Source organism: Phacochoerus africanus, chromosome 2 (genome assembly GCF_016906955.1).
Source record: "Phacochoerus africanus isolate WHEZ1 chromosome 2, ROS_Pafr_v1, whole genome shotgun sequence".
Classification (NCBI taxonomy): domain Eukaryota; kingdom Metazoa; phylum Chordata; class Mammalia; order Artiodactyla; family Suidae; genus Phacochoerus; species Phacochoerus africanus.
The window spans coordinates 228,290,304-228,311,384 of NC_062545.1; the positions used below are offsets into that span (position 1 = coordinate 228,290,304).

The window sequence follows — 21,081 nt, forward strand, 5'->3', positions numbered from 1 at the left end:
CTAACAATGTCACATAATCTAATAGAATGACTTAAGGATTTTTTTTTGCTTGATACAGTAGGATTTAACCTTTTTTTTTTTTTGCTTGCAATAATAGTAAATCACCACTGTTCTCCCAAACTCTACCTTCTAGATGCTCTCTCTTCTCTCTCTCTTTCTCTCTTTCTCTGTCTCTTGCTCTCTCTCTCTTCCCCTCTCTCTCCCTTCTCTCCTTTGTGCCTCTCCTTGAAGTATCCACAGTTGGGGTCCTGTTCTTTAACCTTCTGGATAGTTGGCCTGGAGCCAGTGAGGCAGAAAAGTTAGGTTGGATCAGGGAAGCTGAACTGCTGGCTCCCTTTTAGAATGTTCAGGGAAGAGAGAGTCCCAAATAAGGAGCTAAGGGTGAGGTTCTGCTACTTGATTTTCTTAATCTACAGGATAAATTACATTCATTCATACAAATCACTGTGGCTTAATTTATATTTTCTGTCATAAACCTTACTAATCATCTGACAAGGTCTAGTCAGCCATATTTCTCATCAGGGAAAGTAATAACACAGTGAAAAGAGTTTACTCCAATCCTTCTGAGTTTGTGATAGGTATTTCATTTCATCTCCATGACATCTGCTTATGTTCTATAAACATGTGTGAGGCCTAGAATAAGGAACAAATCATCAAGCGAACTTTTGTTTTAAGGAAATGTCAGCTTAAAAATAGTAATATAAAACATGCTTCTGACTGCTGAAGATGCAGGCATTCTTAGCTACTGGCCTGAGTAAATGGTATTACCTGTGTAGATCCCGTGAAGGCCACTTTGTCTACATCCATGTGAGAAGAAATGGCTGCCCCTGCAGTAGGCCCATAACCGGGAACAATATTTACTACTCCAGGAGGAAATCCTGCCTAAAACATAACAAGTAAAATAGTTAAACAAAACTGATCATTTAATTCTTTGGAAAAAAGAGGATAGTATAAGATCAAAGCTACCTCTTTATGCTAAACTTATGAGTTTTTCTACAAAGAAAGATTCATCAAAGTGTTTTTATTATTATCTATTCTTCTTATTTCATTTCTTAGCTCACTTAAATTAACTTCAAAGTTTGCATTATTGAGGTCTCCTCAGAATAAGTCCATGTTTGACTTTCATGGATCAGTGCTCAAATGATTGCCGTCTCAAGTTTCATAATAGTAACCCAAAAGAGTGTGTAAAAGTGTTTAATAAATTACATAGAATGAAAACAATGCATTTATTGTCTATTCAGCAAAAATGAGAAGCTAAAGGATTTTTAGCTTCTCACATTTTCAATTTTTACCTGTTGAAAGCTTAGGGCCTACCAACTGGGTTGCAAATACCTATTGGCATTATTTAATCAGAAAAATGTTAAAGATGGTTACATCCATTTATGATTAAGCTTCACAGATTAATTTCAATCCCAATTAAAGAATTATCAAGTATAAAGCAGTGTGGTAACTGAAATAGCACATTAAAATTTCATGTTATTTACACCAAAATGTGTCATTTTGACATCTCTCTTGCCTATTTTATTTTTATTTATTATTATTTTAATTTTGTCTTTTGTCTTTTTAGGGCCACACTCGTGGCACATGGAGGTTTCCAGGCTAGGGATCGAATTGGAGCCGTAGCTGCTGGCCTACGCCACAGCCACAGCAACACCAGATCTGTAACCCATTAAGCAAGGCCAGGGATCGAACCCGCATCCTCATGGATGCTAGTCGATTCCTTAACCACTGAGCCATGATGGGAAATCCTCTTTTGCCTATTTTAAATTTGAAGTGAAGAATATTTTTAAGATGTGAGTTCAGATTTTCTAAATTTTAAATTTCTAGTGATTAAAGCCTGTTTTTCAAATTTTGCTAAGGTATGAAAGATGAAAAATAAAATGCAAGAAAAAGTTAAAACAATGTAGATAGATGAAGAAAATAAATTTTATGTGTTTTTTGCCAGTTTTTGAGCAAGAAAGTAAATGCAGAGGAAACTATAATAGAAAAGAGAATATATACAGATTCTCTTATGGGTAAATGTGTTTAGGAATAATGTAGCCCAGTTGCCACAAGCAAGCATTATTAGCTCAGAGGCCTCCAACTTTCAGATAGACTAGTTTAAACAAATCTGCAGACTTTCTAGGCTATTAGTGGCAGTTATAAACCAACCTGCATTTCAATATATGAAAGAAAATCATTTAAATTTCAGCATGAATTTGCATTCATGAATGTTGGGCAAAAGAAATTAAAAAGTGATCATAAGACGACTATTTGACTTAAGCTATTGAGTCTGCCTTCCTATCTTCCTTTGGGCAGAAGTTCATTTGGGATGACTGCCAGAAATCCCAGTCAGCAGGCATGCTTAATGTGTCAGGAGTCATTGGCAGATGATGTAGTTTATAGTAGCACCAGATGAGGTCTTCCTATTGTAAATTCTTGCACATATTCTGATTTAGGAAACTTACCTCTTTTATTAAAGATGCCACATGAAGAGCAGTGAGAGGGGTTTGCTCAGCTGGTTTGACAACCACTGTGTTTCCACAGCTAAGGGCAGGCCCTATCTTCCAAATGAGCATGACCAACGGGAAATTCCACTGGAAAGCAATATATAACAATAGAGTCTTTGTATTGATGCAAGCTGCATTTGTTAATCTAACTCCCACATTATACACTTCCTGTAGATGTTAAGTAAGAATTGTAGTAGTTTTGTTTAATCATCTGGTATATTCTAATTAAGTTCGTTGTGAAGAGCAACTCAAATACTAGGAACTAGATACAGGAAGAGAGAAGGACAAAGTCATAAAACTACCAAGTGCAGTTGTGTTGAGTTCTTTTTCTACCAGGAGAAAAAAAATTACTGAATGCTTTAAAAATCAAGCCTTACTATTACATGTATTACAAATTGTTTGTAAGTGTTTAAAAAGTATAATTATTCCTCCCTCCCTATAGATCTTTATTTGTTACTATTTACCATAATAATATTTAGTAATATTTATTTCCAAGAGAAATATCTTGATAAAGACAAAGAAGTCTAGGGTCTAGGGCTGACAGCTTGGTTCAAAGCTCAGCTCAATCACAGCCATGTGAACTCAGAAAGTGATATGTGATTTGTACATGATATCATCATCTGTAAATGCTGATAACAGACATTCAAAATGTCAGTATGTATACATTTCAATCTCTAGAGCAGGAGATAAGTCATTCCCAGTTCCTCATCTATGAACATCAGGACATCTTACTGTCTTTTTGTTTGACCTTTTTTACTATGTCAGTTTAAGTGGAATTATTGGTAGTTTCCTATTTGTTGGACTTAAAGGTAAATCTTCATGATTCTGCTTAAAAATGCTGCTTTCTCTAAGAGGAACTTGGAGTATCAAAGCCTCTTATCTAAAAGTTGGATATATTCCATACTCTGTTCCAAATGCCTCTGGCACAGTTTCTTCCATTTAATTAAGAAATTTCATTCTGGATTTGAACACTTTGGTTGCTACTATTCTCCATGATGAGAGGTTCCAATGAGAAAATGGAAAGTGTTGGAGAGTGGTAGGCAATTCTATGCTTCACTGAAACGGTTGATGTCTTGCAGCAGAAGTACTAGCAGTGACCACTTTGCTATGTACATGTAAAACATGGGTCTTAGAGTATGTACTACAGCTTTTTTAGAAAACAAACCATAAAGTAAAAGGCTTGATGATGTTGTAATAGTGAAACACACTTGAGAGAGATGCCAGAATATAGATATATTTCTAGACTACTTAGTTTATACCAAAAGGGTACAGTACAGAGATCCAAGTTCAACAATTACAGTTTGCTCCACATGTAGCAGATACTTTAAGCATTCATTTGTGGCCAAGAACACTTCATTACCAAATAAAATAGATTTAGAATTCATTTTATTTTTAAGACTGAAAAGTATACAAGAGAACAACTTACAGGAATGATCTGGCCACACACTCCAATAGGCTCACTTCTTGTATAAGTGAAAAAGTTTCCATCTGGAAAATAAAACACACAATCATTTATAGATAAATGTGCTTGATATTCACAGAATGGTGGTTTGGGAGCTGATGTGCAAGGAAAAAAAGAACCTTCCTCCAACTATTTATAAAATGAAAAACTGAGTCCTCGAATAGTAATTTGAAATGAGAGGAACTATAAAACTGAGTTAGGTCAAAGCAGTGATGCAAAATTCAAGAAACCTGAATGATATTTATTGTATACCTGATCTTATAGGAGGGCTACCTTCTAAATCTCACATATTCTCAAATTTTTCTTTCTTTCATGAGAAAGAAAATAAAAGGTGTGTGGCTAAGAAAGATACTGTTAGAGTTCTGTTTCTGAAAGCTTCAAATTCTATGAGTAATTTTTTAAGGTACATGATATAATTTAAAAAATAGTAAAATTAAAAACTAGTAGAATTAGGAGTTCCCATCATGGCTCAGTGGTTAAGGAACCCAACTAGCATCCATGAGGACACAGGTTTGATCCCTGGCCCTGCTCGGTGGGTTAAGGATTTGGTGTTGCCATGAGCTGTGGTGTAGGTTGCAGATGTAGCTCAGATCCCACGTTTTTGTGGCTCTGGCATAGGCTGGCAGCTATAGCTCTGATTTGACCCCTAGCCTGGGAACCTCTATATGCCACCAGTGCAGCCCTAAAAAACCAAAACCAAAACCAAAAACAAAAAACTAGTAGAATTAAAAAATATGTCCCTATTAGTGATAGGCTTTTCCTACTGGCTTGTTCTAAAAATTTCTCTATCTGCTACCAAACAATAAAAACAAACTCTTAATCTATGGAAAAAAAAAGTCAGAAATAAAAGACATTTCTTTTCAATCTGGGTTTGATTGCTTCTTATGGCTCTTAGGTTTGATGTGCTCATCCCGAGGTTGCATTGTGCTTTGTGTTTTGTTCTGTTCTAGTCCCTCAAAAAGCTTCGTGGCTATCATAGCAGAAAGCTCCTTATCAAGATTTATTTATACTTTAAATGCCTCCTCCCATTTTGTCAAAGGGTCAAGTAAAATTTTCTAAAATAGCCACAGTACTTGGTCCCACCATGATCTCACTCTCCCCTTTTCACTTACTGGCTATCACTCCTGACCTGCTAGATATTCCAGTTAGATGGGAAATGCACATCAAGGCCAGTCCTGGAGGGTATTGTATTGCTCTAGTAAGTTTATATGAATTAAATTCTCATAATGTTCTTCAAATTGATCTTTTTCATATTCTTATCCCATTATGTGCATACTCTATTAAAATACTAAAAGACATATACATTCCCTCACACAGATTCTTAAATTGGGCTATAAACACAGCTCCATCTTTTTTTTGAAACTATTTGAAACAAATGTGGGAATTGGTTTGTTTAATCTGCTGTAACTCTTCTGAGTTAGACCAGGCACAGATGACCATAGGTGACTCATACTGGAATATACAAAGAGGCTTAAATAATTATATTATAGAAAGGATATAAATGTCACCATTGGAATAAAACCCAAATAAATAATTTCAGAGGCCAACTTTGAAAAGTTTGAGCCCTTAGAGAGACAACTACCTTAAATCAGTAATTGGGGGGCATATAAATGTTCTTACTTTAACATTTTCTAAATAACCTATGGTATTATCTTCTGCATGATTATGGTGAAACAATTTTAAAAGCCATGTGATAAATCTTAGCAGAACTTTCAGGTTCAGAACTGCACTGTCTCAAAGTCAAGAAGAAAATAATTTTGCCCCTTTTGGTTGACATCTTTAAAAAGGAGAGTTTGGAATTTTTCATCTCTACAGTAATTTCCTCACCCCTACCCTCACCCCCGGTGGCTTCTCAAAGCTACTCACCCATCGGTATTGTGCGGCCGTGGATCTTGTCAGCCCAGCCGGCACAGTAGCGCAGTGTTCTTATGCAGCCTCCTAAATCCATCAGATATGCATTGGAAAATAGTTTTCCACCATTCACTGACTCCATTGTCTGAAAAAGAGAACGCATCCCAAATTTCCATAGATGTTTTCGATTGATAAAGAGTCAATATTTTGAGTAGTGGTGTGCTAGAGAATTTTGAAAGTAGAGGAACTCCTGAAAGCAATTTTGTCTAACCTTCTTTTATAAAGAAAAAATGACTAAAAAATGAGTTAAAATGACTCACCTAAGATCACACTTACTTAGGGATATAGCAAGATCTGGGTAGAAATGTTAGTTAAGGTTTTGGTTTCTAAACCCTAGTGCTCCTTCTATCTCAATCTGAATGTCCCCTAGTGAGCGAGCTTTCTGGGAATTGGTCACAATTTGATACATACAGCTTGTGAGAATGACACCCAGTTTGCTTGGTCAGATCAGAGGTCCAGTAAGATTTCACTTATTGTATAATATAATTATGAGGGACAATTTACTGCTAGTGACCATTAATAATGCCTCAATAATCATTTTTATTTTTATATTCCATGTGGATATAACCAGTCAACTCATACAAACTTGTGACCCCTGGATTTTTTTTTTTTTTTGGTAATCCATGAGTTTTCTTCAACAAAACTTTCCTTTTTTTTTTTTTTGCTTTTTAGGGCCGTACTTGCATATGAAAGTTCCCAGGCTAGGGGTTGAATTAGAGCTGCAGCTGTCAGCCTACACCACAGCTACAGCAGTGCCAGATCTGAGCTACATCTTTGACCTACACCGCAGGTCATGGCAATGCTGGATCCTCAACCCTCTGAGTGGGGCCAGGGATTGAACTGCATCTTAATGGGTGCTAGTTGGGTTCACAATGGGAGATCCTATTCGGCAAAATTTTGAATTATGAAACTCTCACTTTGGCCACTAATATAATAATTATTACTTGAATGGTCAGGATGTAAAGTTCAACATTTTCTAGTCTAGTGCCCTAATGGTTTTAGGATGACTTATCTCTTCTTTTCCTCCTTTTCTTAAGTAGAACTTTAAAGAGTTCTTTGGGGCCCAGTGTTCTGCTGGGGCAGTACTCTTAAATTGGTTCCTCATTTGTTGTACAATCTTATGTCTCCACATTTACTATATGCCACCTCAAAACTTAATCAAACATGATTTTTTGTATGCTTGTTCTTTTTTTCACCCTTAGGATCTTATGCTGATAGAAGCAGTCAACATCTATAGTCCACAGATCAGATAAATTAGGGGAGCCAAGTTTTAAGAAATCCTGCTTTCTTCTTACAGGACATTTGGGTTAATGTTGTAATGCATATAACTTCTAATTTCATATTTTTGCATACTTTGAATTATGTTGAATCTTTGGGTAATAAATAGGCCTTTGATTAATATAATTGCTAATGTAAGCCTTTTTTTTTACTGCCAATTAAGATCCTAAAAGTAATAAAAATTGACTCTAAAATATGATATTAGTGTTACTTTGTGTTAAATTGGCTTCCTTGTGATGCCCCTTTGAGAAGAAAACAAGGAAACCCTTTCCCCACCCATTTTATGTCCTGAGTCATATAACTGCTGAAATGCTTTTAAAAAAGCATATATAAAAAATATCATTTTATAAAGACAGGAATAGATTTTTTTATTTTTCACTCTTTTACCTGTAAAAAAAAATCATTTAATTAAGACTATTTTGAATATGCACATTTCAGGAAGGGAAAAAGTGGCCATTTATTGATTGTCTTGGTGGGTTAGATTATTTATAAATAAGACTTATTTTAAAGCAATATTCTGGGTGCCTTTAACAACCTGAGATTTTTCACTCAAGGAGCTCAGTGGTAAAGTTTAAGAAACTCAGTACATTATTCTAGGATCTTCATATTGCATATGACCTTGTTAAAGGCTCAGAAATTCTTGAGTAAAGGAAAGAAATTTGTTTAATTTGATTTGACTCAGTCTGCCAAAGTTTAGACTATAGAGTCTATTCTGGGCGTAGACTTTCACATCATCTAGAGTCAAAGAGTAGATTACTTAATCTGAGACTAAGTCAATGGTACCGTTCATATATAAGAGATGGCAGAAGTCTTTTTTGTTGTTGTTTGTTTGTAGAGAGTATGTGGTGATCACTAAAACCAAAATAACTTGCCAATTCAAACAATGAATACCTTCTAGTGATTTTGAGTCCTGTCCAGATTGGTTAATACTTACAGCCAGGAGCAGACGATCTCTTTCAATTAAATCAGCCAGTTTGTTTATTAGCTGTCCTCTCTCTGAAGCATCCATAGTACGCCATGGAGAGCCGATCTGAAAAGCTTGTCTTGCGGCCTTCACTGCTTTGTCAACATCCTCCTGCAAGTCAAAAGGAATTCTTTTCTTGGACTAAATACATTAGCAAGTCTGATAGCAGTGAGCACTATGAAATAGACTAAAACTCCTCATAAGCAAGTACTGTATCTTCATAAGCTCAAAGTCTAGTACATTGTACGAAATCAACTTCAGTATGTTGGAATTATACCCACTGCCTTATCTTTGGAATGATGAGTACCATGCATATAGTAAATGCTTACTTTCCTAGAATAAAAATATACTTTAATTGTTGGCTAACATTGGAACACTTACCATATATCAAGTGATGGTCTAATTGCTTTGCACATATTAATTCATTTAATTATACATAATTTCATGAGACAGATATATTCCCCATTTTACAGATGAGGAAACTGAAGAAAAGAGAAAGAGGAGATTTTCCTAAAGCTCAAAAGATGAAAAGTGGCTAACTGTGGGGTGTTTTTCCTCTTTTTAAAATATTTATTATTATTTTTTGGCCATGCCTGTAAGATGTGGAAGTTCCCAGGCCAGGGATCAAACCCACACCACAGTGAAGACCTGAACCACTGAAATACAATGCCAGATCCTTAACCTATTGTGCCATAAGGGAACTCACCAAACTGTGTTTTAAATGGGGCCCAGCTCACTGTAGAGTCTTTGCTCTTCACCACTGCCTTATGCTGCTCTGGTGAATGGGTTACCAAGAGTTCCAGGGAAAACTCAAGATCTAAGAGTAAGTATCTTCTTGGATCTCTAATGACTCTACAGGCTGTGCACTCTACTGAAGGGTGAATAAAAACTGTTTCGCTGTTGAAGAGTAAGCATTACAAACATGTGCTCATTCCTCTTGTGCAGAGGGGAAAAAGCACAAAGGCAGCAGAGCTGGTGTGGAAAAGGGTCAGTTTATTACAGCCTCACATTTCTCAACTAGGTGCAAAGAGATCCTTTCAGTCCCTACCTAAGTGAAGAAGTTAGTTTCTTCTTATTAAGGCATTGCTTAAAATTACATTAATTCAAAAAATGACAAGTAATGAAGTAATGTCACACTGAATCTAGGTTTCTTGCCTTCACCCCTGTGTCCTCTTTTTTTTTTTTTTAATTTTTATTTTTCTGATCCGGTTTTCTCCTCCTGTTCTTTCCTAGTCACCTCAGTTAAGTACTTTCCCTGGCCACTCATTCCCATAGATTTTGGTTCAGATCTCATTGGAGCTCCTATAGGATGTACCTACCACAAAAATCACAACCTCTTCTATTACTACTTTATATATCTTTTTTCCTCTATCAACTCAGTTGCAAACACTTTAAAGGCATAAATTGTCCCAGTGTTCTTTTGTATATCAGTCTGGCATCTACACGGAACTATATAAGCGCCACAAATTGTGGTACCTCTTAGTCTAGTAGGTTGTCTTTTGTGCAGTAGACATAGTTTCCTTAAAGAATCTGAAGGGGAAGTTGTCCTAATTTTTTTTAAGTTGCCCAAATTAAACTGAATCCTTTCAAGGGTGATGCCTTCCCTTTGGGAGGCATGGGCCCCCAAATTAATATCCTTTGCCTTTGATTATATCCCATTAAAAATTCCCAAACTTACAGGTCTGAAAATAAAAATACAAAAAAGTAAATTATTTTCACAGTATTTATCACCACACTAAGATGATCTGGGGCCAAGGTGTATTTTAGAAGTATAAGCTGCTCTCATTAGGTCATAATATGATACAGACTTCAAGTGAACATTCTTTCACTGTAATCATCATACACTTGTATATTTTACTGTCTAACTTTTTTTTAATTACTCAAAAGGATTTATCACATCTGTAGTTGTATAATGATCCTACCAATCCAATTTCACAGGATTTCCATCCCATAACCCAAGCACATCCCCCCACCCCCCAAACTGTCTCCTCCGGAGACCATAAGTTTTTCAATGTCTGTGAGTCAGCACATGTTCGGCAAAGAAGTTCAGTCTGTCCTTTTTTCAGATTCCACATGTCAGTGAAAGCATTTGATGTTGGTGTCTCATTGTATGGCTGACTTTACTTAGCATGATAATTTCTAGGTCCATCCATGTTGCCAGTATTTCATTCCTTTTAATGAAAATATTCCATTGTGTATATGTGTATATGCACCACATCTTCTTGATCCACTCCTCTGTCAATGGACATTTTGAGAGAATAATGATTTTATATAATAAAATACATGTATCCTTACTCTCCTTTCTTGAGAAATATATCTATACAGTCATATTTTGGATATTAAGTTAATCGCATTGCTTATATTTGAACATTGTTTTACACCATAGGTTCTCATCTTTTCCAAAATATATTGAAAGAGAACTGTTAAAAAAAAAAAAGCAAACTTCAAGAATCTGAAGTTGCCAGCATGATCTGTGGATAACACAGCTTAAAAATACATGCTGATCTGTGTTTAAAAAGATCTGTGCGACACAGCTTTCACTTGGATTCTTCTGCTCAGTGTTCCACCATCAACCTTAGCCAAATATGGTTTATCATAAGCATCCGGGCCTCTCAAAGGGGTATGGAATAACTGGCTTCAATACAAGTAATTATGCCGTATGGAAAATATGTTCTTGGAAAATGCTGCTATAGATAACGATGTTTCTGTGGTTATGTCCTTTGGATCATGATTCTCCTTTTCTCTTATATTTTATCTTGCAGGCACAGAAAGAGTAGTGGTAGTTAATATATAGCTTTGGGACAAACAACCCAGATTTGAATTCTTGTTCCTCACCTATTAGCTATGTAAGCTTTGAAGCATCCATCTATTTTTCCACCTGTCAGTCCATCTAAACATTTGCTGAACGCACTATTCTGTAGCATTCTTATCTTCAGGATGCGAATGATAAAATGGTGTAGTAAGGAGATGGCCCTTTTGAAAATTCCAATTGTGTGGTAGAAACATACAACCAAATAATCATACCATTATTATAAATCATGTAAAATATTCTGAAGTGAACTGCATTGTGATATGACGTTTCTAAGCTTCAGTTTTCTTATCTTTAAAATAGGGATAATTTGACTCAGGAGTTGTTTTAAAGATTAAGGTGACACTTGAAACACATTTTCTGTGTGACAGACGTTATGTGACGTGTTCATTAAATGATAGCAAGTGCTATTGTAGTTGAAGTAGTCAAAACAACCTTAAAATAACTTTCAGCAGTTACAGTATATTTTAATTCTTCCTTTCAGTTTTCATTGCCCTGTATTATTTTAGGGTATTATTATCTCATATTGTTGCTAGTCTTCCCAAGCCCATTCTCTTCTCTCCCCAGACTATCTTGCCTATTGCTACCAGGTTAATCTTCCTCAAATAATTTGACCTCATCATACTTTCAAAATTTTTCCAATATTTGCAGATTCTCCCTTTGCCTACAGTCCTGATGCTAGACTTCTCTTTCTGACTTTCAAGACCTGACATTGTGTGGCCCCACTTCACCAACTCAAACTTGTGTTCACATTTTTCTACTCTATCTGACCCAACTACTTCTCACCTTTGTTCCTGTAATTCTCCTTGCCTAGAATGTCATACTAGCACATGCCTTTCCTTTCAAAATCTTACATATTCTTAAAACCCAACTCAAATATCACAACCAGACTAATCCAGTTTGATAACAGCTACTAGTTAAGAGCTTACTAACCTCCAGGCACTATGCTAAACCCTTTATAACCCCACAATTACTACTGTAGTTAACCATCACAGACCTAATTTTATAGGACACAAAATCTAGCAGATAGTAGAACCAAAGATTGATCTTAAATCTAACTCCAAAATCCAGTTTTATAGCTCTCCAAGACTATCCTGATAATGCTCTCCTTTGCAATGAATATCTACTGATATTTGTGTTAAAAGGTACAATAATTTCTTACTATTCGGCCCTCTAATAAACAGGCCCAAATTTTAATATTTAAAATTATTAAATATTTAATAATTTTTCTCTATCTTAAAAACTCATCATGTTATATTGATTTTATATAAGGGTGCTTTTTATATGAATAATTTACTTATATGGACATTTACAAAATAATTCATATTTTAGTTGATTCTGTTATATAACAAAGCTTTTACATTAATCAAAACTTTTAGGCATAAGGCTTTTTGTAAATTATTATTATTATTACTATTTTATTACAGGGCTAGTATTTCTTGACTTTTTAATGGAAGACAAATATTTTCAAGGATGTAATTTTTAACTAGCCAGAAAGTAATGTGATGCATCAACTGAGACTTTCTACCATCAGTAACACTTTTACCTTACAGTGTGTAAAATGTTCCTTTTTTGAAGTAAGGGACTACAAATTGAAAGTATGAAGACCATCTGAATGATGAAGTATCACTGCCTCTTAAGGAAGTTAAGGAAGGACTAAACTCTTTCATCCCTCCCAGACTGTGCATTTCCGTATTGAATTCATTCAGATTTGAAGAAAATAGTTATCAGACCAGTTTTACTTTTACACCTGTCACAGGCACTTACTTTAATGGACATTTACATTTATCCACACCAATTATTTGTTAGGTCATGCTTTAGTATTAAAAGCAGTTTGGGGGATTAGTATAGCCTAAAAGAGTCACTGAAGTGAAAAGAAAACAGTTCCCACCCACATCTGTGCTTTGCTTTGTAATCTCCATTTGTTCTTGCCCCTCCTCCTTTCTTTATAATGCCATTGAAAGGCGGTAACTAGCCCATTGTTAGCTCCATTCTACTTATAAATTAAATCTTTAAAGCCTCTTGACTCATTATCTAAAGAGTCAGTTCCAGAATATTAGGTTTACTGTGACCATGTAATTGACTAGATTTGTACCTTTCACTAAGCAATATTAGAAGTTACTATATATGTGTTGACAAAATTGTAAGAACAACAATAATTATTTTAAGACAAATGCTAGTAGATAACTTCAAAAAATATGATGACAAGAGCACTGGATTTTAAGCAAACTGGTGCTTACTATGGACAGTTTATACTGTAAACAATCTTAACTGGAGAGATCAAATATCCAGCCAACTCCATTAGCATCGTGACCTGATTTGAAGCTTTGCTGGATGTTAATGAATGTTTTTAATCTACATTTGCACAGAGGACTCTGCTCTTCTAGGTGCAGGAGTAGTTGTCCACAAGCAGAGAACAAATAAACAGGAGATATTTCTAAAACAGGAGATATTTCTAAAACTTCACCTGTGATCATCAGCTTTCCCTCACTACACTTTAGGAAGAAGGTAAATCTAACCAACGGTACCAAGAAAAGTCCTCAAATTGTCTAACAAGATTTCACCTGGAATTCCAGGCACAGATTTCTTTTTCTGATGAAACTAATCCCAGAAGCCAGTGGCAAAGTGAGACATCCAAGGCCTCAGAGCTAAAGCATCAAGGATTGTTTGTTTGTTTGTGTTTTTCACTAATGCAAACTGCAAATAGTTGCAGTCTCCCTCCTGAGTGGCATTTATACCTCTGGAGAGAAAGAGTAGGCAGCTGTTAGGGGCTCAACTCTGCCGTCACCTTGCTAGTTACTGCTTTTCCTACCTCCTCAAGGTTGTCAGAGCTACTCAGACACCCACAAGGGCTTTTAGAGTAATGTAATGCTGAGTAGACCTCTAGAAATCTCTGATAGAAACTGTTCTTTTTTGTTGAATTTGAAAAATCGATTTTTCTCTTATTTTGGGGAATGGCTTATAGGGCATAGGCTTCTGGGTCTCCTAGAGCATATTGCCCCAGATCATCAGTATTTCTTTGTCCAAGTTTCATCTTACACCATTTCATAGAGATGCAAATGATTATCACAATATAGTTTCCAGTCATCAGCTTTTAGACAAGTAGTTGTCTAAATTCATGCCTCCTACTAAATGCTAATACCTGAAAGAAGATACAACTTACAGTTTAATATATTAGTTCAGTGCTTTTCAAAGTGTATTCCTGGACCCTCACTCAATCAGCAACATCAGCATCACCTGAACATTTGTCAGAAATGCAAGTTAATCAACCTCAACTCTCGAATTGTTGAAATAGATTCTGCAGTGGGTTGGGCTCAGTCATACGTGTTTTAACAAGCCTCCTAAGAAGTTCTAATGCAAATACAAAAATTTGAGAATTACTGTTTTAGTCAGTAGTCAATTCACTACTAGATCCCTAAGGTGAGGAAGTGGGGTATATGGGAAAAAAAAATAAGCTCAAAGCTTGATGAAGGCAAAGATGATTTCATTTATCCACTAGCTATAGTGTGTTAAATGTTGTGGGTATAAAGGTAAGATGTAGCGTCCATCTCTACAGGAGGCATATTGTCCCAAACAAATTGACTAATAGCTATAAAACACAAGGGTTAGAATATGAGTAAATGTGATGTTCTGTAATGACACAGAAAAGAGCATTTCTATCTGGGGAGGTTAGAGAAGGCTTTAAAGAAATATAAAATCTGTAGCGATTGAGGCTTTGTTACATGCCTTGCAGTGTTAAAAAACATTTTACACATTTACTTATTTAAGTTCCCCCAAGTTTTTCCTATGTCCTCATTTTACACAGAAAGGAACAAAAACTTCAGGAGAGTAAGTGCAAATGTGGAACTTCTGTGCTGTTACCACAGATGGTGATTTGAACTAGGTCCTAAGGACTGTACCATGGCCCAGAGCCACAGACTGACATGCCAGTGTTGGGGCATGGTACTGGGCATGGTGAGCTTGGAACTTTTATGTTGATGGGGTGGCCCAGGATGGAAGCCCGAAACAAAGTGTTTTTTTTTTCCCGCCAGGCAGCAATGAGAAGCTCTTGAAGAATTTATGCATGGATGAACTCTGCTGTATAGAAAGTGAAATCTGAAAGCAGGTGACAAGTGTCCCCATTCTTTTCTGCTTCTACTTCTCAAGCTATTGACCCCTCTTGTCTAAACTGCATTCTTGCCCCTCAAGGCATGGGTCTTATTTCTTCTGATAATATTGCAACCTGAATCCAGGACCTTTCCTAAATCCCAAAGCCCCTCAGGTCTATCACTACTTTTGAGTAGGTTTGCAAGGTGTACTAACTTGAGGTTAGTTGATTGGGAAGAAGATAAGGAAAGAATGGAGACAGGACAGGAACATGATTCCTGCAATGAAATGAACTGAATGTAGTGTCATGAGTAGAATTATCCTTTGCTGTTTTTATCTCCCAATAAGTAGTCTTTTCAGGTAGCAAAATAATTTCCCTCTTCATATCGTACATGGCAAAAATTTAAAGCTTGATAACATATGGACAACTAAAGACCAGAGAAATCTTTTCAAATTAGACCTTATGCTTTCTAAAGTATGTGTTCAACTAAAAATTTGGAAGGCATTTACTCTCTTCACTCCCCAGCCTATTTAATATTACCCTTTCCTACATTTATAATAATCACAGGGTAAGTCAATGGCCCTACCAGCCACAAGCTTTTCTGGGGTCAGAAACCCAGCATTTGAATGGTGATTTCCTTCTTTAGTAAGCAATATCTTCTTGAGTAAATTACTCAACCTTTCTATTCTGCTGTTTTGTCACTTGTAAAAGTAACTGAAAGTAGTACGTTCCTCATAGGTTGCTTTGTCTATTATTTTTTTTTTTTAAATTAGTATTAAAAATTACCACTTATAAAAAATTTATGTTAACTTTTGTTGCTAGTATTATTGGAAAGCAACAATACTTTTAATTTGTGATTCAATATGTCACTTTAAAATTCAACTTTTAAGGCACCAATTAAACTTAAGAAAAAAATTTGTATGAAGGATTTCTTTACTTCTTAAACCTGTGACCACTCACTTCATATGCAGTCTGTTTTTATAGTAAATATAGACACTATTTCAACTGAAAGACAAGCAAGGGAAATGCTATGAAAAGAATCACACACACCCAGAAACACAGGCTCATCATTATATGACTATTGAGTGCCCTTTATGTACCAAGAACATTTACTCAGATGCCCTGGAAACTATGTTTTCATGACTTGTCTATTTGAACATAGAATGGGGGTTGGGAGCTTAGAATGGTGAGAAACAAAGAAACCTAACATAAAAATGGAATTAGTGTTAGGAAACTCACCTTATCTCCTTCTTCTACCTCGCAGAGTTTTTCCTCAGTTGCAGGATTAAAGACTGGAAATTTCTTGCCACTCACTGAATTATGCCATTCATTATTTATGAAAATCTGTAGAGATGGAGAGAAGATAAGTAAAAGGACATTTATGCAACAAATTTTGGACACTATTTATATACTTTAAAGGACTGCAGAACACCTAACTGAAGCCAGTGTTACAACCTTACTCCCTCACATACCTGCCCCCTCCAAAAATTTTTTGGCTGTTTAAGACATTTTACATACACGCACATGTATGCATGCATGTACACAGGCATGTGCATGTGCCTGCACACATAAACACAGGAAAGTAATACTTTTAAATTTCTTTAAGATATGAGGTCATTTAAAGACTAGAAAATACAAACCAGATAAGATAATCTAGAAAAAGATGCTTTTATCTGAAATAACCATGCATTTGAGGCAGGAGAGAAGGCATTAAGTGAGCTTGATTTTTATGAATCATTGTCTATTTTCCACTTCAGATTCTGAACATACTCATTTTAGGCTACTGGTGATTTGGTAACATAAGTGAATATTTTCTGATCCTTTATTTTACTGTCTTAAAGGTAGCCTGAGAGAGGATTTTAAAAGAAGATTGCTTTGGAGTTCCCGTCGTGGCACAGTGGTTAACAAATCTGACTAGGAACCATGAGGTTGCAAGTTCGATCCTTGGTCTTGCTCAGTGGGTTAAGGATCTGGTGTTGCCGTGAGCTGTAGTGTAGGTTGCAGACGGGGCTCGGATCCCTTGTTGCTGTGGCTGTGGCATAGGCTGGTGGCTACAGCTCCGATTAGACCCCCTAGCCTGGGAACCTCCATATGCCGTGAGAGCGGCCCTAGAAAAGGCAAAAAGGCAAAAGTAAATAAATAAATAAAAAGATTGCTTAGGAAAAAAATTCGCTAGTAACATTTTTTCACTGACTTTTTTAAGGTATAAAGGCTTCATTCTGCTTTTTCGTAAAAAGGTAATTTGTCCAACATGAAATCAGGTACTAGATTTCTTAGTGCTATCTGTGAGAAGTTGACCTGCATCTAGACAAAAAGAGGGGTCCAGAAAATTACGGAATTTTGTTCTCTGTACACATTAAAATAATAGGAATATTAAGAAGTGTTAGTATGTCATTTAAAAGTCTGAGTTTCAACTTGCTGTCCTGAATTTGCTTTTCATTGTGGAACCTAATAGACCTTTGATATCTCATTCCTCTTTTATAGGGTAAAAATATTTGATGAAGCCACATTAAAAAGTAGTCCTTTTGTGATGAATAAAGTTATGTTTTGTTTCTGAAAAAGCTAGAATTTCTTTCCTCTCCTTTGATCCTATTATTTCTTGCTTATTCTCCTTTTTTCTTATTCATTGTTGAAATTAAAAATAATCATAAGCACAGTGTTGAATATTATGTATTGCAACTTTTTGTTAGATTTATTTTTATAACATTAACTAATTTAATTTTAAATCACAGCTAGTTGACATGTGTAGCTTTTTTTTTTTTTGCTTTTTTTTGCTTCTTAGGACCACACCTTTGGCATATGGAGGTTCCCAGGCTAGGGGTGGAATCCGAGCTACAGCTTCCAGCCTATGCCACAGCCACAGCAATATGGGATCCAAGCCATGTCTTCGACCTGCACCACAGCTCATGCTGGATCCTTAACCCACTGAACAAGGGAAGGGATTGAACCTGCAACCTCACGGTTCCTAGTTGGATTTGTTTCCACCGCACCATGACGGGACCTCTGACACGTATAGTTTTAAATAAAGGGGGACATGTGCACAGGATTTATATATCTTAACTCAGATACCTCCTCTTACTTGATATTCAAAGATAAATTATTAATTGAGCAACCCTGAGGGAGGATGTATTGAAACACTGCCCCCAAGCTTTAAATTCTTTGATAAACTAATTACAAATTACTGAGCTTTTAAAAATTCCCCAATGACAGCGATCAAAATTATACATTTAGTATAATTATAGTGCTAGTTTAATCACTTATATTGTATATATTTGAAATAAAAGTAGTCTTTTAAATTAACCTATGAGTTTGCACTGACTTAGCTATTCTGTGTGCAGTATCCAAAGTTAGCTCAAAGTTCTGTTAAATTAATAAAGTGTATTTTGCCATGTATCCCTAAATGCTTAAGTAAAATTAATTTTATATTCTGTGATTCATAAGATTACTTTTAAAAAATTTCCCTGGTCTCCTGCACTTCTCTTATAAAATTTTCCACTTTTTAAAAAGGTCATCTTTTAAGTATCCACCTCTCCTCTTAGGCTGTAAGCTAAGATAAGGTCAAGGACCATGTTTGTCTATTTTTCTAGTTTATCCTCAGAACAACAACAATAAAAATCTCAGCCAAAGTGTCAACACTATCCCAGACCTCCTGTGATCTTAACCTCAGTAAAGAACTCTTGAATAAGTAACTTAAAATGGAATCAAAGAACCTAGAATCTAGTAGCTACATAGGGGCAAGACCTGTAATATTCTATACGTGAGTACATGCTGATATTTTGATTTGATAAACAATGAGGAAGGATAAACCTCCTTATTTGCCTGTTCATGCCAATTCAACCTATGTATTGGAGGAGTTCAGAAGAATAGTAGTGCTAGCCTGGAACTGGCAGGACAAAGATGTGAGCATGAGAAAAAAAAAGGGGGAGGGGTGCAAAATAGTTCAGATGAAGAGGCAAGATAGATGTCCAGGAGTTCCCATCACGGCTCAGTGGTTAATGAATCCGACTAGGAACCATGAGGTTTCGGGTTCGATCCCTGGCCTTGCTCAGTGGGTTAAGGATCTGGCGTTGCCGTGAGCTGTGGGGTAGGTCGCAGACACGGCGGCTACAGCTCCGATTCGACCCCTAGCCTGGGAACCTCCATATGCCAAGGGAGCGGCCCCCAAAATGGCAAAAAGACCCCCAAAAAAAGATGTCCAAAGACACATATATGGAGGTTTGAGAAAGACAGAAGTATCAAGGAAGTCCTTGTTTCTCTGATGGGGTAATGGAATACAGACAAAGACCATAAAGCTTCTATTAGCCTTCAAGAAAAAAAAAAACATTGGGATCTCAGTTCAACTGGAAGAAAGATAAATACAGATTAAAACTACTGACTTGGTCCACATCTCTTGGAGTGAATCAGCATTCTATCAAAAATACATTTTATGGAATCCTATAATTACTATTAAAGAGTATTTTTTTTTTTCATGCATCTTCACTCTTTACCTCCTATTTTTTTCCCCTAAAGCTTGGCTGGGAATCAACTTAATCTAAGTGTCCCAAGTTCAGCTCACTGTCACCTCTAGCTTTATGCTACTCTCTCACTTCAAACTAAGGTTCTAAAACTTACTCATGCATACTCTCTCTCTTTTACACCCACCCCACACACACTTTCCCTCTTCTGTCAATGACACACAGAATCCTTGCTTATCCTTTTGTATCACTATGTTCTGTATTACTGTAAAAAAAAAATTTCACCCTGTGCCCCACCACCACCTCTGCCTAATTGAAATTTCTTTTTACCCTGTTACCATAATCCTTCTAAGCCAAGCCAGTTCAAATTTTGTCCTCTCATTAGAACACTTAGGCGGTTTTCCATTCTCAAATGTTTCAGCATAGCAATGTAAGTGGCTTATGATTTGGCACCGATATCCTTTTCCGACTTTTTATCTCACTGTTTCCTCAATTTACTGTTTGTTTGAGCCTCATTCTACTGCCTAAAACCCTATATGCTCTTCTGTTCCATACCTTTGTTCATGCTGATCCTCAGACTAGAGTTTCACTATTTTCTTTTCCTCTTCAGATTCTTAAAATGCCAATTCCCCATGAAGATTTCACTAGTAGGTCCAATTGGATTTAACCTTTTATTTTTTCCTCTTTTCTAACATAGCATTTTAGCATCCTACTATTAAATTACTTATTATGTCCTGTTTTGAATTAAAGCTAGCTATCTACATATATCAACTCATCAAATTACAAATAGAAACCTAAAAACATCATAGTACTTGCCCTAGATTCTTTAGCCAGCCTTGGAAAACCTGATTGAGATTCACTCACAAATTTCAAATTCAGCCTTTTCTCTTTCCTAAAGATAGTATTGTCTCCTCCAACTTTATATCTGTAAACTAAGTCTTACCCTGTTAAACACATGCCCAGAATTCCAGCCTTTCACAGTGTAACTTTACCAAAACTCTAATGAAAACAAGATACAGAATGCATTATATTTTGTTAGGCCTGTGGTGAAACTTTCCAGCTCCCACTTAAGTTCTCTTACCTTGATAATTTGTGGTTTCAACTTCTCAATAATATGCTCTCAATATATTATAACTTATTTTAATCCCATCATCCAATCTTTTGGTAAAAGAACCATTATAATATTTATATACCATCTAGTTTCATTATCAGACTCTAGCATTTAAATTTAACATAAAACTCCTCTTTCTGATTAAAGACAGTGAATATTTTGTAAATGAGAATTAAAGTAAGAACATAAGTTTATCTGTCAGCCTCTAGGCAACTGAAGAGATCAGTTGCAGACGATCCCAAATTATACCAGCAACTCTTCTGCATTATGTAGTTTTAAACTTTAATATAGGAGAACACTGTAAACTTAATTTTTGTTTGAATTTGTGCTTACACTCACTTAATCCAAAATAGACACTATTTTTATCAGAAAAGTTTTTGTCAAAAAATGATTAGATGCCTGGGAAATACCCTGGAAACACAGACGATGCGTGAGCTATGGCTTTTGCTTCCAAATGGCATATGATCTAAGAGGAGAGTATATTTATATGAAGATCAGCCAGTAAAAAATTGAGGA

General features: G+C 35.9%; 1 protein-coding gene across 1 annotated transcript in view; it reads right to left on the minus strand.

Moving 5' to 3' along the window:
- Positions 1–21,081, minus strand: part of ALDH1A1 (aldehyde dehydrogenase 1 family member A1) — a 54,572-nt gene that overhangs the window by 23,703 nt on the left and 9,788 nt on the right. The window contains exons 2-7 of the mRNA XM_047767776.1: positions 16,240–16,344; positions 8,075–8,215; positions 5,818–5,947; positions 3,916–3,977; positions 2,448–2,576; positions 769–882 (exon numbers count right to left, since the gene is read on the minus strand). Of these exons, the coding sequence (XP_047623732.1) occupies positions 769–882; positions 2,448–2,576; positions 3,916–3,977; positions 5,818–5,947; positions 8,075–8,215; positions 16,240–16,344 (681 nt within the window). The remainder of the gene's footprint in view (positions 1–768; positions 883–2,447; positions 2,577–3,915; positions 3,978–5,817; positions 5,948–8,074; positions 8,216–16,239; positions 16,345–21,081) is intronic.